We start from the raw sequence: 17,238 nt of genomic DNA on the forward strand, positions 1-17,238 counted from the left end.
AAAAATCTACTTCTAAACCATTATAAATATTTAAAAGTATAAATAATCAATAGTAATTACTTGACACTTTTAAATGTATAAATTTAATATATATAGTATCAACGATTAACTAAAAATATTAACTCTCTCCGCCAACATGTACCAACGATTTTTTTTTAATATATGTCTCTCTCCTTTAATTAATTTATCGCTCATTATCCTAGTTAGAATCATTGTTAACAACTAATATCACTATTACTTTTAGACATTTGGCTGATTTTTGTTGTTGTTGTTGTTTTTTTTTTTTTTTTTTTTCAATTAACTATAACATTTTAGTTCTCTCTTTCTCTCTTCGTCTACAATATTGATTTAATATTAAAAAAAGAATTTTGTAACTAACTAAGTCACCTTAAACTTAAGGTTTGAGATTTAATCTATGTTTGGAAAATTTTAAAAAAATAGTCAATTATATTAGGTGATATTAGGGGTAATTGATTAAAATTTCATATTTGTGATTTCATATTTGTCATTAAATAAATATAATTTATTTTTCTAGATTCATCACTTTTTGTTTTTTTTTTATTCGTCACTTTCTTTCTCTTATTTTTTTTCAAACTTTTTTTTTACATAAAAACTTCAAAAATCCATATCTATCTTATACGAACTCGAAATTGAGTGATTCCAAATCCTACAGATTCGTGGCGCCGAGATCTTCAAAAATAGACTCATTGTGTTTGATGAAAAATTTAAGTAATATACGTTTAAAACTGTAATTTTAAGAAAATTCAAGAGGGAAAAATATACCTAGAATATTTTTTAAAGAGATGCAAAGTAGAGATACCGATGAAAAGATGCATTTTGTATCAAAATTTTGCTAGTTGGAGACGCTCTTATTAATAGCCCGCTCATACTCATACCTCAGTAAAATGACTTTTTTTTACTGAAAAGTAAAAACACTGAAATAAAAATGGTACAGAGAGTAATGGACGACAGCTATGAGGTACGAATCTACACAGGTCATGTCACAACAACGAACCAAAGACCAACTACTATTCTTAAATCCTTTTCTAACACGTGTCGATTTACAGGCTACCGGAACTTGACGGAAACGTGGCAGTCCCATTCGCTGCTTCCCATAGCTCACACGTGTCTCCTATTCTTGGTGGAGACGCCAAAAGGATAATACCCTTTACCGCTCTGCTTGACACGTGTCAACTCACTGCTCTTTCCGATTGCCACTTGTCGTGCTTAGGTACTTTCCCTTGTCCTAACCACGAGGGCATTTTCGGTACATAAATAATAATTCTTTACCCAGGTTATTCTTTTTTTTTTTTTTCCCTCTCTCTCTCTCTCTCTCTCTCTCTCCACATCCACATAAAGAACTCTCTCTTTCCTCTTCCTTCTTCTTCGATTTTCTTGGGAAGTCTGATTTTTCCGGGATCTTATTCTTCGTTATTTCATGAATACATATCACGACAGATATGTATTTAGATTCAGTAGTTCGTGTTGAAGATTTTTTTTATATTTACTAATTAATCCTGAAAGAGAAAATCTAGACTTGAACAGAGCAGTTTTTTTTTTTTTTTTTAGAAAAGAAAATGGGAGAGACAAACGAAGGAAGAAAAAGGATAGGAATCGGAAACCTATCTCTGGATAATTTCCCTAGAGATCTGCTTCAGAGATTTATGTCCAGTAGCACTACAAGTACGAGCGCGAGAGAGGAAGAGGAAGAAGAGGATTCGGACGAGTTGGAGCTGAATCTAGGTCTCTCTCTCGGCGGTAGATTCGGAATCGACAAATCGAAGAAGATCAAGCTGGTCCGATCGTCCTCGATAATCGGAACCGTTCCGTTCAACAGAAGCGCCTCGACCGGCGGCGACGATTTGGCTTCGCCGGTGCCGGCAGTGTCGTTCCCGGCGCTGATGAGGACGGCGTCGCTTCCGGTAGAAACGGAGGAGGAATGGAGGAAGAGGAAGGAGATTCAGACGCTGAGGAGGATGGCGGCGAAGCGGAGGCGATCGGAGAAGCAAAGAACCGGGAAGGCGCCGGAGAAGGAGGACGACGCGCCGGCGACGATTTCGCGGCAGAATTCGATCGTCGTCGGAGGAGTCGATTTGGAGGCGGCGGTCGCGGTGGCGGTCGCGGCGAGGGGACGGCAAGGCTCGGCGGAGTCAGTTGGTGGAAGTTCTTCGGGCATGTCGGAATTGGAGAGCAGAGTTGGTTGTCAAGGTAATTCAAAATTCAAATTTGTTTTTTTACATTGCTTTTTTTGGTGATAAAAGTATGAAAGTGCTGGTTTGTCTTACGTTTGATTGTCAAGTGATCTTGTGAAATGAAGTTACAAAATTTGTTTTTTTGTGATCTGTGCTGATAGATTCTATATTTTATTCTGATTACCATATCATCTAGTTTGTTGAATCGGTTTACATTGGTATTCAATTTTTGACAAGTAATTCTCTTCTTGATGGAACTCTGTGCTTTCCGAAGAATCAATTGGTCTCTACTTTATTTACCTCTTAAAAAATTAACTCTTGAAAGCTATGGAAACTCGTCTAGATGCTTCTAGAAAAGCGCCATAGTACGGTTTTATTCACCACCAAATGTTTTCTATCTACTAAAAAACGCTACTTTTTTTTTTTTGGCTCAAAGAATGAAATTTTCTCAAAACGCTACTACTTGGGTGCTAAATGAATTCTTTAGTGTACGATGTATCGAAAATAGTTCCATAAATGATCCACCGCTCTATTTCTCACTCTTAGAGAAACATATTTTATCACAAAAACATGTACATATAAATATCTTTATCAAAATCAAGACTCGAGTGATTATCTCATCTGCTTGTTCTACTGAGTATGACATCTGATTCATATCATACCTATTACCTACACTCTCTGTACATAATCATAATTTCGATATGGATTGAATCATCGTTAATGAAGCTTGTGGGACCACGCAGGGTCGAGGAGCCCCGGGTGCGGAAGTCAAAGTCAACCCTCGAGCGAGAATAACAATAACAAGTGCTCGACGTCTGGGCCGGGGCTCGAGAACCCGAGCCCGAAGGGGAACACGGGGAGGGAGATCGGGACGAGCGCGGTGGAGGAGATGCCGAGCGTGTTTGCAAAAGGGGATGGGCCGAACGGGAGACGGGTCGACGGGATTCTCTACAGATACGGGAAAGGAGCCGAAGTGAGGATAATGTGCGTTTGCCACGGCAAATTTCTCTCTCCGGCCGACTTCGTCAAACACGCCGGAGGCGGCGACGTCGATAACCCGCTCCGGCATATTGTTATAAACCCTTCCCCAGCTTCCCTTTTGTGAATTTTAAACCCTTTCATGATTAGGGGTTTTTGTGAAATACTTTTAAGCAAAAAAGAATTAGAGGATGATGACCCAAGAAGCATTTTTTTTTTTTTTTTTTTGCTTTCCCATTTTCCCTTTTGGATTTAGTCCTTATATATTATTATTGGCCGTGATTTATTGAGTTACATACTTTTGAGTACAAACTCCAATGTGGATCAGCTTAAATACAACATACAACAGAAAAAAGATGCGAAGTTGTACATAACTTCCTGGATTATATAATATAAAGCACGCACAAAGACTGGAGAGAGCGACACAGATACAGGGAAAGCGAATAATGTACAAATTGCAAGCATGGACAGTATTTTTTTCTTTTTTCCTGTACTCAAGTAAAAGAAAAAAAGAAGAAGAAAAACTTACTAGACCTTCTATATTCGTCCTAGAACAAGGACGATGATCAACTAGCAGCTAAAGTGAGAGGCTTGATTCTGCGGAGTCTCTGCACGACGTGCTTCATGGTGGGCCTGATGGAGAGAGTCTCGTTGGTGCAAGTGACGGCCAAGTGAAGCATCTCGACGAGGTCGTCGTGCGGGCCCGAGTCCCAGAGGCCGGCGGTGAACACGTCCTTGGCCCGGCCCTGCCTGAGCAGCATGCTGGCCCACGTGACGATGTTGAAGCCGTCCCCGTGGGACGAGAACGACGGGTCCAACGGCCTCTTGTCCGATATCAGCTCCAGCAACACCACCCCGTAGCTGTACACGTCGGACTTGTCCGAGACGCGACACGTCATCGCGTACTCGGGCGCCAGGTACCCGAAAGTCCCCGCGACCCCGGTCGTGGCGTGGGTCTCGGACGTGCCCAGAAGCCTCGAGAGCCCGAAATCCGAGAGGTGGGCTTTGAGGTCGTCGTCGAGGAGGATGTTGCTGGGCTTGACGTCGCGGTGGAGGACTCGGGGCACGCACTGGTCGTGGAGGTACGCGAGCGCGTTGGCTATGTCGAGCGCGATCTTGTGGAGGACCTTCCAGTCCGTGGCTCGGGCCGATCTCTCCTTGATGAACTTCTCGAGGTTTCCCCCGGGGAGGTAGTTGTATATCAGGAACATCTCCGACTCGCTCGCGTGGTACCCCAGCAGGGTCACCAGGTTCGAGTGTCGGACTCTCCCCAGGGTTTTCACTTCCGCGTGGAATTGTTGGGTTCCCTGTTGGAATCTCCCCACGGAGAGCCTCTTCACCGCCACCGTGACGCCCGGCTGGATTTCCGACTTGAAGGTCGACCCGAACCCGCCGTTTCCGATGCAGTTGCTCGCGCTGAAGTTGCCCGTCGAGCGGACGATGCCCTCGAAGGTTAGAGGAGCGCCCACGTGGCTGAACATCGTGATCTCTCTCGGCTCGAGGCCTTGGACTCGAGAATCAGGTACCCACTTCCTCGTGTAGAAGAAGAGGATGATGAGGGCTAGGAGGACCATCACGATGGCCGACGCGGAAGCGACCGACGCGATTTCGATGGAGTTTAGCCCGCCGTTTCCCGTTTGGTATTCGCTGCTACTGTTTTGATCGTCGCCGTTTTGCGAGCTCAGGCTTAGATCTTCCTGGTTTTTCGATCGCACCGCTGTTACGGACGATAGGACGCGGTCTCTTCTTCCGCGGAACGACCCGAAGCTCTTAGGCGCTCCAACGTCGGAGTCGAGGACGAGAAGAGATCTGCACATCGCACCGAATTTCCGGGGGATCGGGCCGGAGAGCCGGTTGTTGCTGACGTTCAAGATCATCCCGTTCAGCCCGTTGCATTTTCGGATTATAGTTTCGGGAAGCGGCCCGGTGAGCTTGTTCCCACCGACGAGGAAAGCATAAACCATCTTCTTCTTCTCCGATCTCTTCTGTGTTGGAGGAACCGGAAGGCTTTGGATCGGGCCTGATAAGCTGTTGCCGCTCAAGTCGTGAATTACAGCGAGACTATCGGTGTTACTCAACGGCAAGCTGGTTTCGGCACGAGTTTTACAAGCAAAGTACAGCCTGTACGGAATCGCCGGATCGTACGCTTGAATAGGACCTGAATTTAAGCACACACTGCCCTTAAATATCGGAATGGGTCCGGACAAAAGATTCCAACTTACGTTGAAGACACTCATGCAAGGGACCGGAAGATTCTCATCGAGCTTCCCAGTCAGCTTGTTCGAGCTCAAATCAAGATACCGCAGCTTCTCGCACCTATCGAAAACCCGAGAAACTTCTCCTTCGAAACCATTCCGACCCAAGTTCACCATTTCCAAGCTCTCGCAAGAACCCCAATTGCTCGGAACCTTTCCGTGTAGACCCGCTCTCGGCGCCCAAACTATCTTTAAACCGGGAAGCTTCGTAATCTCCTCGGGGATAGACCCTTCGAAGCGATTCTCACCGGAGAAAGATGATTCGAGCGAAGAATCTCCACTTGAAAGCACGAAAACCGACATGCTAACACATCCCCCGAGCTCAGCGGGGATCGGACCGCCAAGCTTGTTCCCAGAGACATCAAGAACTTCAAGCAATCTAAGCTCTCCGAGATCGCTTGGAATGAAGCCGTTCATCGCGTTCGAGGACAACAGAAGTCTCCGAAGCTGTTTACACTTCCCCAAACTGCCCGGAACTTCGCCGGAGAGAGAATTATCCGAGAGATCCAAATGCTCGAGACTCTCACACTCGCCTCCAATCTCAGGGATCGCTCCACTCAATTCATTACCAGCCAAGTTCAAGACTTTCAGATCTCGAAACTCTGATAACCCAACCGGAATCTCTCCGCTAAGCCGGTTGAACGCTAGATTCAATACCTTCAACCTCCTAAGACCACCGAACCAACCCGGAAACTTTCCGGTCAGCGAATTCCCTTCGAGATCAAGCACTTCCAGATCATCAAACCCCCAAATCTCCTCGGGAATCTCGCCAACAAGACCGTTGTACGGAAGAGACAAAACCCTAAGCCTTCTCAATTTCCCGACCCACGGCGAGATTTCGCCGCCTCTCAGGCTCCCGAACGCACCGCGAGCCCTAACGTCTCGAGACCCATAAGACAACGAACAAGAGAGGGCTTCGGATCTGTTACCTCGTCGGTCGCCGGAGATCCTCAGGGCGACGATTCCGGCGGAGGAGTCGCACGTGACGCCGGGCCACGTGCAGTGGCGGAGATCGGAGCCGTTCCAGGCCGACAGAACTCCGTCGGGGTCCCAAACGCCGCGTTTCAGCTCAAGCAAAGCACGTCTCTCCGACGATTCACCACAGACGAAGACGACGACGAATGAGAAGAAGGAGAAGAGGAAAACCAGGGCTTCACGATGCATTTTGCATTTCATGTCTTCTCTTTCTCTCTGTCTCTCTCTCTCTCTCGCAAAGCAAAACCCTAGTTTTGTCTTCTGGTATGGAAACCAAAACTTCAGCTTTTAGGCTGATTGGAAAAATTGAATTGATTTCCTTTTTCTCGAACAACAATTAATAAAGTACCTTTCTTTTTTCTTTCTATAAAGTAACTTTTTATTAATTTGTCATAATCTAAACCTATTTTCATTGGTTGATTAATATATATGATAAAATAGACACCTAATATAGTTTTATTTTTATTTTTTTTATCTTTTTTAAGTGAGTATTGCAAATAAATATGTGATTACTAAAAAAATAATAATTTAATCATTATAAATTAGAAGTTAAATATTATGTAAAAGAAAAGTTAACCACAAATATTGCCAAACATAGCATTTATGTTTTGTATTTATGCGACGGAAATTTCCACAACCGAGAAGAGGGTGGTTGGGTCCTATTTGCAGTAACGAGAGAGAGAGAGAGACAGAGGACCATAGAGAGAAGTGGTGGTGGGGTCCACCACGGTGGACTTAGAGAGCCGAGTGGGACCCACATTGGTGGGTCAATCGGGTACAGCACAGTCGTCAACGCGGCGGCTTCTCGTTGGGCTCCTAGTGGGCCCCACGCGCTCCAAGAATTTGGCCCACAAGGAAGAAGGACGTCAAGACTCTTTTAAGCTGGAATATTTGTATCCGATAAAAAAAAAAAAAAAAAACCCTTGAATATTTGCATTTATTTCCTATTATTATTATTATTTTTTTTAATCAATGTTTCCTATTATTATTATTATTAACTATGTGTGGATTTCTCACACACGCGGTAATCTTTAAGACAGATTTATACAAGGAATCTAGGGAAGGTCTTTTTTCCTTCCAAAATAATATTTATAATAAAAGAATTAACATTATTCAGCTGGATATGGCTAACCGTTTTAACCGACCGAAACAAATAAAATATTATTTACTCTCTTTTCACAATTTGGATTAAACGTTATTAAAAATCTTTTTGGATTGACTTTATTTGCACCTTTAAAATCGTATTCACAGCTGATTTCACAAGGATCGCTCGTCCTTAAATTAAGCCTGTTAACTGTTAAGTACTCATATTTGTCATCTAATCTGAAAACAATGGTAAAGTGACTATTTTAAAAATATTATATATATATATATATATATATATATATATATATATATATATATATATGGTTCAGTATTTGCAGGGTGAAACAGAATGATAGAAATAAATAAAAGCAATCAACATATGACGTAAAAATATTTAACGAGCGTTTATTGTGATTAGGAAATGATTAACACATCAATAATAATAAATGGTGGAATGAATTAGTGAAGATCAGCAAATGCAAGCTGTACCATGTGATGTGTCCAGCCAAATAATTCCCAGACCATTAAACAAAGCTTTATTATGAGATACGGAATCTATTCAACAAACCAAATTCATTTGTTTAAATTTTCCTTTTCGGACACGTGGCGAACGACCATTGTGTGCCCGGCCGGGAGGACAAAAGATTATGGTAGAGCATAGAACTCAATAAATGATTTTTTTTTTACTTGAATAAATTAAAAAATAATTAGCAAAACTTCTAGCTTATCTTATCTTATATATTAAGTAATCCCGGCTCGGGTCGCACACAGCCACTCCCTCGGGGCCTCGACATCGTCTCCGGTGACTGTCGGTATATGCCATCGACCATTCTCGGATTCCTGAGCTCAGATCGCAATTCAGAATAACAAACAACAATAAAAAAATAATATCCACACTGAAGAAAAAGAAAAAGAATAAAGGGACTGATTGTCTGACCTGAATTACAATGGAATAAGTCGGAGGCATGTGAAGGCTTGGACCCTTTGATGAGACCGAGAGCCGAACCTAAAAATCACGAATTGATTGTTCAAATTCTTCAGTTTATTTTTAGGAACCATTCAAAATAATCGGATCTGATTATGGTTGTCTTTATCCAAACTACATATCAAAATCGGAATCTTGGGTGTAAAGTATAGCATGGGATTTTTTACCACTGGATTTTATGTTTTTTTTTATTTATCTTCGCGAAATTTAGTTGGAAAGGGAAGAAGAACCTGATGTTTTTCCTTCCATCTCGGGAAAAAGCTCGTCCCTAATAATTGAAATAAATGGTCCCTCATTTCATCGTTCGTAACGAGCAGACAGTTATTACTGACAGCGGCGTATAACCAGTACCTGAAAATAAAATAACAAAGGAGCTATGTTCTAGTCCAAGATGTTAATTGGAAAAAAATAAAATAAAAACTGAAGCCAAAGATACTAGAAAGAGAGAAATGGTATATGATTTCATAAATAGTGAGAAGTATAAACTCACAGCGACAAAATTGTTCAATCACTGCAAATAAAATGGTTCAGACAGTACTGTTTTAAATGCTGATAATGAAAAGAAAAAAAAAATTAAAAAAAAATCAAATCGTTTTAGACTGATCCGGTCTGATTTGGAATACCATAAAATTTCACAAAAATAAATAATAAGAAAAAAGAGAAATTTTTTTTGGAACTATTTCGGTTAAATTGCAGTATCAATGCCTAAAGCTGGAGAAAATATCGGTTAAATAAGTTAAACGAAAAATGTTGTCTGATATTCGATTTTTGTGTAATTAAAATTTCTTGTTTTTTCAAACCCTAATCTGAACTCTTACCAATCATCGTTTGAACCAACGGGAGTTGCATAAAGGCAACCGGAATTTTTCCAACTCTCTAACAACTGCTTGTTCCTCGGATTCTGTGCTGGACCGTTGTTTAGCCGATTTCTGTGCAATATTACAAGTGGCATTCTCTTTGATGGACTAATTTCGCGTAACTGGTGTAGAACAGATTTAAGCTACAACAAGAAATAAAAAAAAAATAAAAGCTATTATTAAATTAACAAAAAAAAAAATCAGAACTACTTTATCAACTTGTCGATGTCGCAGCCAATTGACCTGGAAAAAGTTGATATCGCGTTGGTTCAGCAGACCCACATTGGCTCCGTCTACAACAGCGTCGAATGGACCGTGGCGCTTCAGCCATTCCTGAAGATTCGGATTTCAACCATCTAAGTTTGCTAATGATTCAATCATCGTGTATCACTCATTACTTTTTCTGAAACCTAAAGATACGGTATTTATGGAAAACAGACTACTCCGATAAGAGCACTGTCAACGAGACTACTCCGATTTATGCGCAAAACTAGTGCTACAACGCTTCCGAGCAAATTATCTTACTTTTGGTAATCAAAATTGTAAATTTGGATTAAAGAGTAGTACAACTTCTAATATTCTATTTTAACAAACTATCTACTAATTATCACAATCACATCCCACTCCTTAAAGCTAACCAACACGAATATATTGATAAACGACGGAATCTTCGGGGGAAAAAAAATAAAGAACAAAACTTGCATAGACTCGAACCTGAAACCCGACGAACTGAGCTCTAGCCTCCTTCTCGGAGGCCACGCTCGCCAACGAAATGGAAAATTCCTTTCATACGACGCTTCCGAGCCTATTATTTTACTTTCCCCTCCCGAATTCCGGTTTATCCCGGGAGAAAGACGTTTTAAGACTTCAGTAACGAGAATTGTGCATTTTGGATATTTCGAGCGCTCGTATTCTATATAATGTTCAAGCATAGTTAAAGAGTAATACAACTTCTAAACATTTAAGAAAAAATCTAAAGATTTATAGATAAGAGCTTGACAGGAATGTTTGAACTCAGGTGTTACAATTCTGATCCCTAGAAATGTCTAAATCGCAGGTTCTAAACATTCTATCTTAACCCACTAACTATCTACACCCCTGAAATAATCTCATCAAGATTCTTCAAAACAAAAGAGAAAGACTCGAACCTGGAACCCGACGAACTCGGCTCTAGCCTCCTTCTTGGAGGCCAAGCTCGCCAACGAGGTGGCGAAATTCCTGGTCTCCCTCGGGTCGATATCGATGCAGACGAGCCTCTCGCCGCAGCAGCGACAAACACCGTCCCCGTCGATCCCGGTCCTCTCGACCCTCCACTGGCCAACCCCGAGCCAGCCTTGTCCGTGCCACCCACCTCCGCCTCTCGAAACCCCTCCCCGAACCCTCTCAGGGTCCCACGTCTCGGCCCCGACCTGCGAACCCGCCTCGGACCCGAACCAACCCTCCAAGACCGCGGCGGTGTCCTCTGAGACCTGCCTCACGGCGGCCCTCAACCTGTGGAGCGACCGGTAGACTCTGTCGCCGTTCCCGGCCTCGGAGTTGACTTTGACCAGCGCGGCCAGCTCGGGCTCCTCCGGGCTGACCTGGCACTCGTCCATGTGGGCCTCGACCTCGAGGGCTTTATCGGAGTCGGACCTCTTGCAGAACCCGAAGAGCGCGGGCCCGTAGGACCGGAGCTTCGGGGGTATCCCGAGGCTCCTCATCTGCTTCACGAGCTCGAAGGCCCTGTCGGGGTCCTCGGCCGCCGCCGCCAGCCTGGCGGCGCTGGTGAAGGTCGCCTCGTTGGGGGAGACTCCGTCGGAGGCCATCTGGCTGAGGATCTCGAACCCTCTGGAGAGGCCGATTTCGGAATCGGAATCGGAGCAGAGGTAGAGGAGGACGTTGTAGTGGTGCTGGCCGAGGGAGACGCCGGCGATTCTCGCGGCGTCGTAGAGAGCTAGGGCTCCGGCGAGGTCTCGGCCTTTGGAGCACATGTCGAGGCCGTGCCGGAGAATTCCCTCCGGCGAGTCGCGGAGGGCTTTTCTCGCGGCCTTCTTCGGCGCCGGGGAGGCCAGGGTCACGGCGGCGCTGTGGGTTCTCCGGTTGTTTGAGGCGGTCGGAGGTCTTCGTTCGGAGGAGAATCGGAGATGGCATTGCCGGGTTTGGGATCGGTGGTGAATTAGGGGGAGATGGATTTTGGCGAAGCGTGAAGATGGAGGGGAGTTCCTGGCCAGGGATGGCAAGGCACGGCTTGCGTGAGACAACATTGAGTTCGATTTTGGCGCTACAATGGCGAGCTATCTTCTTCCATGGTTTTGTTGCAGAGAAGGTTCAAGTTCAACCCTAATTTCGTGTTGCGGAAGTGAAAGGAAGGTGAAAAAGACTAACTGAATTGTAGACGAAGACAGCCCTTCTCGTGTTTTATTTTCCTAAATATTATCGATAGTTGTTTATTTTCATATTGCTAATAATTGCTATTATAAATTGTAGTAATCATGTGAAACTCTATTATTACATTATTGTCAAAAGACGTTCTCGCTGGTGATAACTTCTCGAAGTGAAAGTCGAACCATAATATCGTGTTGGTGAGTGAAAGCATACGTTTTATCCTTAGTGAAGAGAGATCTACACTTCTTGCTCTTAATGCCTCCAAGAACTTAAGTGAGGATTATGATAAGTGGGTTATGGCTAATAACAAAGCTATGATGTACATGCTCGCAAGCATATCTGATGCGTTGCTGAGGGGCAACCCTTCTCGTGCTTTATTTTGTTGAGGGACTGTTTGGTAACGTTTTTATTTTTTGTTTTTTGTTTTTAAAAATAAAAAAGTGACCTTAAGAAAAAAACGTGTTTAATAAAGTTATTTTTGTTTCTTGTTTTTAAAAATAGGGGAGAGAATAAAACAAAAACCGGAGAATAAAAAAAACTTGTTTTCGAAATTTTTAAAAACAAAAACTCTCGATTCTTCTTCTCTTCGAGCCAGAGACCACGCCCGCGCTCGCGACTGGACGACGATTCTCCGACGACACGGTGCAGAAGATCGGGCTGAACTTCCCGGCGATCGAGAAGCTCGTCGAGATTCTGAACTGGACCGACGTCGAGGAGGAGAGGAAAAAACCGCGAGCGAGCCAGAGACGTCGGACCGAGGAAAACCACCAGAAAAGAGAGAGAGAACATCGGAGAACGAGACTCGCCGAGAGCCGCCGGAAACCACCCGACCCCGCCTCTCTTCTCTTTCCTTTCTTCTTGTTGCGCGCCATCTCCGCCGTGAGCCTCCATCACCGCGCGCTCCGAGCTGAGGAGAACGAGACTCGCCGAGAGCCGCCGTGACGCCGGAGCAAGAGAAACCACCGGGAAAGAAGTGAGAACCCTCCAAAGAAGCTTGAATTCGTTGATTGAGGTAAGAATTCCTCTCCTTGGATTGAAATTAGAAGCTAGGGTTCTTGGTTCCAAATTTGGAGGGTTTTGGTTCCGGGTTGAAATCAGTAAATTTGGTTGCTTTTGTGTGTTGATTTGGGCTCAATTATTGATGTTGATGATTTGAAATTGAGGATTGAACTCGGAATTTCTTGGTTGTGGTTTGAATTTGGCCAAATTTTTGAAAAAGAAAAACTGTTTAAACTGCCTCTGTAAATCGATGTGGACAGACCGGTATGATCTGAGTTCTTATTTTTTTGATATTTTTCATGGATAGTAGACTGTATGAGCTTTCTAAAATGACCAAGAACATGTAAATCCATTGAGTATTGAATGAGTTATGAATTTCCAAAGATTGTGTTTCGCAGCAGTAAAACGGGATTTCCATAATTGTAACAGTGAATTACGGGCTGTTTTTGAGATAGCTATTCTTGTCATATATATTCTTGAAGTCTTGTGTTTTTGTATGAGAGTTTTTGAATGTGCGATGAGTTTGTGTACCAATGATCAGTGTCATTATCGTATGTCAGTTTGAATGTGAAATAACAAGAAAAGTTATATAACATAATTGTTCAAAACTAAAGTGGAATGATAGCACATTGTGTTCATGGTACTGATATGACTGACTCTCTCGTAATATCTTTCAAAGTCAATGGATCACCCAAAAACTAGATTTATCTTTTACAGATAAATAGCTGCTTACACGAAGGCACCAAATATATTCAAAGTGTCTTAAGTCTTATTGTCGTATAATCAAATAAAAAATTTTATATAAATGAAAATAAAGAGGAATGTGAGGAAGATGATGTCCAATCTACCACCACAACTCAAGATGTTGAAGAGATTAATGTCACTCAAGGACAATTGCGTCAAATGACTCACATGCGAGATGAAATAACGGAGCGCATATGGAATGCAAATCAACGCCGCCGTAACAATTGAGACTTATTATTTGTTTTTTTAGGACGAATTTATATTGACATTTGAATTCCTTTATTTGCTTATGCGAGAATTTTTTTTTTTTTTCAAGAACCATTGTTTAGACAAGTTTATTTTCTTTAAAATCGGTTTGCTTTTTTTTTTTTTTTTTATTTTGTTTTGTTTATAGCTTTTTTTGGTCTTGCTTATAATTTGATATCGGAAAGTTCTTGAATCCCGAAAAAAAAGTCACGTAAGACACGTTCATGTTTTTCAAAAAGAAAAAAAATTAAAAGCATATTTATTAAAAAAAATGTGATCACCAAACATGTTTTTGTTTTTTATTTTTAAAAACAAAAAACAAAAATATGATTACCAAACATGTTTTTATTTTTTATTTTTAAAAATAAAAAACAAAAACACGACTACCAAACATGTTTTTATTCTTTAAAAATTAGAAAACAAAACAAAACATAATTTGTATTTTTAAAAACAAAAAACAAAAATGTTACCAAACAGACCCTATATATTATCGATTGTTTCTTTTCATATTGCTAATAATTGGTATTATAAATTGTAGTAATCATGTCAAACTCTATTATGACATTATTGTCAAAAGACGTTCTCACTGGTGATAACTTCCCGAAGTGAAAGTCGAACCATAATATCGTTCTGGTGAGTGAAAGCATAAGCTTTATCCTTACTGAAGAGAGATCTACTCTTCATGCTCCTAATGCCTCCCAGAACTTAAGTGAGGATTATGATAAGTGGGTTATGGCTAATAACAAAGCTATGATGTACATGCTCGCAAGCATATCTGATGCGTTGCGAACGAAAACGGAAGGAAATGAGATTGCCGTGGATATCCTTGACTCGTTGCAGAAAATGTTTGGGATGCAAGTAAGTGCACAAACACTAGGATGGCTGTAGGAACCCCGGTGAAGGATCATGTCATGAAAATGACTAACTACTTCACCGAGGCTGAACTCCATGAGGCACAGATGGATGAGATCACTCAGGTGGGAATAATCCTGAATTCCCTTTCGAGTGACTTCATACAGTTCACATCCAACTATATCATGAATAAGTTGAGTTATGGACTATCTCAGCTGTTGAATGAATTACAGACTTTCGAGTCTATCACCAGAAGTCAACATGGCAAATTATCCTGACAAGAGTTCTCCTCGGAATACCAAGAAGAAGTGGACTTCTGGTGTTGAGTCATCTAAGGCACGACCTAGTACCTCAAAGGGGAAAGCTCCCGCTAAGAGGGAACGTAAAAACTTCAAGAGGAGTGGAAAATGAAAAGAAAAGAAGTAAGAAAGCGTTGGTAAATGTAACCATTGCAACACTGAGTACTTGGCCGAGCTTGAGAAAAACAAGAAGTATGTTGGTATGGTACCTTAAAATTCATGATATCCAAAAAAGTTTTTGAGGATAATTATTCATGAGCATACTTCTTCTCTTGTTGCCGAGTAGATCTGATGGAGCACGCAAGTGTTGATGAGCTTGCTAAACAATGTCGGATTCAAGCTCGAGTTGTAGAGAAGCTGATGCTCCGTCTGAAGATCTAATTTCCTGCTAATTTATTTTTTCATCTTTTGGGTTGATATTTCGAACATATTGATGTGTCTTTATCATCCGAGGTTTTCTAAACTTTAGCCTTCTTGGCTATTTCAGAGAGGATGAATCTTTTCTTTTTCTCTTATACATTACATTATGTTTTTATATTCTTTGATGAACACATGGTTATGTCATATGAATATTATTCCCTCTTTGATTCCTAGAATGCATTTGAAGTTTTTATGATAATGTTTATGCATGAATATATTATGCTTAATAATGTGGATGTTATAGAGGGTGTGTTTCGCGTTGCTTATTTTTATGTGTTTTTGCATTTTTTTTTTAGAATTTTAAGTCAATTTTTATGTTTAGTAAGTTAAAATAAAAACACTTTAATAAAAAGTTCTGCTTTTTTATAGGCAAATTTTAAAAGCAGATATTTGATACTTTTTCTAAAAGCCACTTTTGTAGGGATTAGATTCTCTCTCCACCTACTATTTATTTTTCTTTCCGTAACTTTTATTTTTAGGGTTTCTTTCCGTAACTTTATTTTTAGGGTTTCTTTCCGCAACTCTTCTCACAATTCTCTGCAACAAAAAAGGGAAAATAACACATATATACCCTGTGTTTTAGTGAAATGTCGAGTTTAACTTTTGGTTTTCAAAAATTTCGATTTCATACCTTCTGTTTAATTAAAATGATGAAATTATACCTTCTCTTTAACTAAAATGACGTAATTATACCCTGAAATGGATAACAGTATCACAAATCTCTCTTTCATTGATATAAACTCTTATATAAGAAAAACCGAATCAAATCGAAACCAGTACTCTAATTTTCAAATTCCCAATTTTGAAATAAAATTAGTCTTAAATTGAAATTAAATAATAAAATTCATATCTCCAAATAGATTATTTCATTCCGTGTTCGAATTGCAACTCTAAAAATCCTTGATTATGTGTTCGAATTTGTGATTTTGATACCAATCGACAACGCCTTCTCGAAGTTGGTCGAGTTTAGCTGCGAACTCCGCGATCGAAGGAGCCTTGATCTTTCCTACAATAACAAAGATGATAATATACGGTTAAGGCACCTATAAATTTTTTTTAAAAGTATCTAAAAACATATTCGCATACTCGGTGAGCTCGCCCACTTCGCCGAAAAGTTACGAGCTCGGCTCCCGAGGGATTGCTCATTAACGGTGAAATAAAAATAACACCGTCCCCAGTTCTTGTCTTTCGAAGGGAGACCGGAGATCACTCCCCGGCCCGCAGCCTTCGAAAGATAGAAACACTTGGGGTCGTGTTTCGAGTTCGCCTTGACCACACAAAGACGGACTAAGTCCGTCAAAGCGAGGTCAATCTTCTGTTCATGGGCCACAACCAAGAGACCCACGACCATTCGAACAAAGTTGGGGCACATCTGGGGCAAAGTTAACCCCAAGGCCTCGACGAAGTCGAAAAGTAGGGGGTGGATCGGGAATCGAAGTCCGCATGACTCCAACCAGACCTCGTACATACAACAATACCCCTCGACTAAGGTATCCGCTGTAGCAAGAGGTGGAGGCAGAAGAAGCCCGATCTCGGGGGCTATTTGGTATTTATGGCGGATGCTCGAAAGATCCGAGCTCCTGACGGCCGAAGGCATGAGGATGTCCTCATAACCCAAAGGATTGGGTCCCGGCTGTGGAATCTCAGACCCAGACATCGAAATTTTAGAAAGTTGAAACTAAGAAGGAAAAGTGACGGCGAAGTGTTTGAAGATGGGAACTCCGTCTAGGTTCGCCGTTAAAACTAAGGACGAAGTGCTCAAGAAATAAAATTTAAGCTTGAGTTCGCCAGGCGAAATGAAGAAATTTAAAGTCGAAGTCACGGAAAATGAAAAATGTTTGAGAGAAAAGAGAGGAAAGAGTTTCGGAAAAAGTGAAGAGAATGAGAAGTTACCTTTTCGCCAAAGCCGCTCGGAATATAAGTGAAATGATAAGACCCTTCGAATTACTCTTATTTATAACCATTTATTTTAAAACCGAATTCCGA

The 17,238-nt window shown here is 41.6% G+C and overlaps 2 protein-coding genes and 1 pseudogene across 2 annotated transcripts; 1 reads left to right on the forward strand and 2 right to left on the reverse strand.

The window, feature by feature from the left end:
• The first annotated feature begins 1,326 nt into the window (after nucleotides 1-1,326).
• Nucleotides 1,327-3,464, forward strand: LOC149402826 (ninja-family protein AFP3-like). Its single transcript, XM_089610016.1, has 2 exons — nucleotides 1,327-2,208; nucleotides 2,936-3,464. Exons 1-2 carry the CDS (start codon nucleotides 1,578-1,580, stop codon nucleotides 3,295-3,297), a joined length of 993 nt encoding a protein of 330 aa, XP_089466142.1. The 5' UTR covers nucleotides 1,327-1,577; the 3' UTR covers nucleotides 3,298-3,464.
• A 53-nt stretch (nucleotides 3,465-3,517) lies between these two features.
• LOC149402827 (LRR receptor-like serine/threonine-protein kinase RPK2 pseudogene) lies at nucleotides 3,518-6,825 on the reverse strand (annotated as a pseudogene).
• A 1,180-nt stretch (nucleotides 6,826-8,005) lies between these two features.
• On the reverse strand, nucleotides 8,006-11,709 carry PRORP1 (proteinaceous RNase P 1). The gene is made up of 6 exons (XM_089609996.1): nucleotides 10,477-11,709; nucleotides 9,572-9,661; nucleotides 9,290-9,471; nucleotides 8,702-8,822; nucleotides 8,424-8,492; nucleotides 8,006-8,326 (listed from the first exon to the last, which is right to left on the reverse strand). Exons 1-6 carry the CDS (start codon nucleotides 11,569-11,571, stop codon nucleotides 8,228-8,230), a joined length of 1,656 nt encoding a protein of 551 aa, XP_089466122.1. The 5' UTR covers nucleotides 11,572-11,709; the 3' UTR covers nucleotides 8,006-8,227.
• Between the last annotated feature and the right edge of the window lie 5,529 nt (nucleotides 11,710-17,238).

This window comes from Urtica dioica, chromosome 3, assembly GCF_054948205.1.
Source record: "Urtica dioica subsp. dioica isolate 48M chromosome 3, U.dioica_male_clone48M_v1_H2, whole genome shotgun sequence".
Taxonomy (NCBI): domain Eukaryota; kingdom Viridiplantae; phylum Streptophyta; class Magnoliopsida; order Rosales; family Urticaceae; genus Urtica; species Urtica dioica.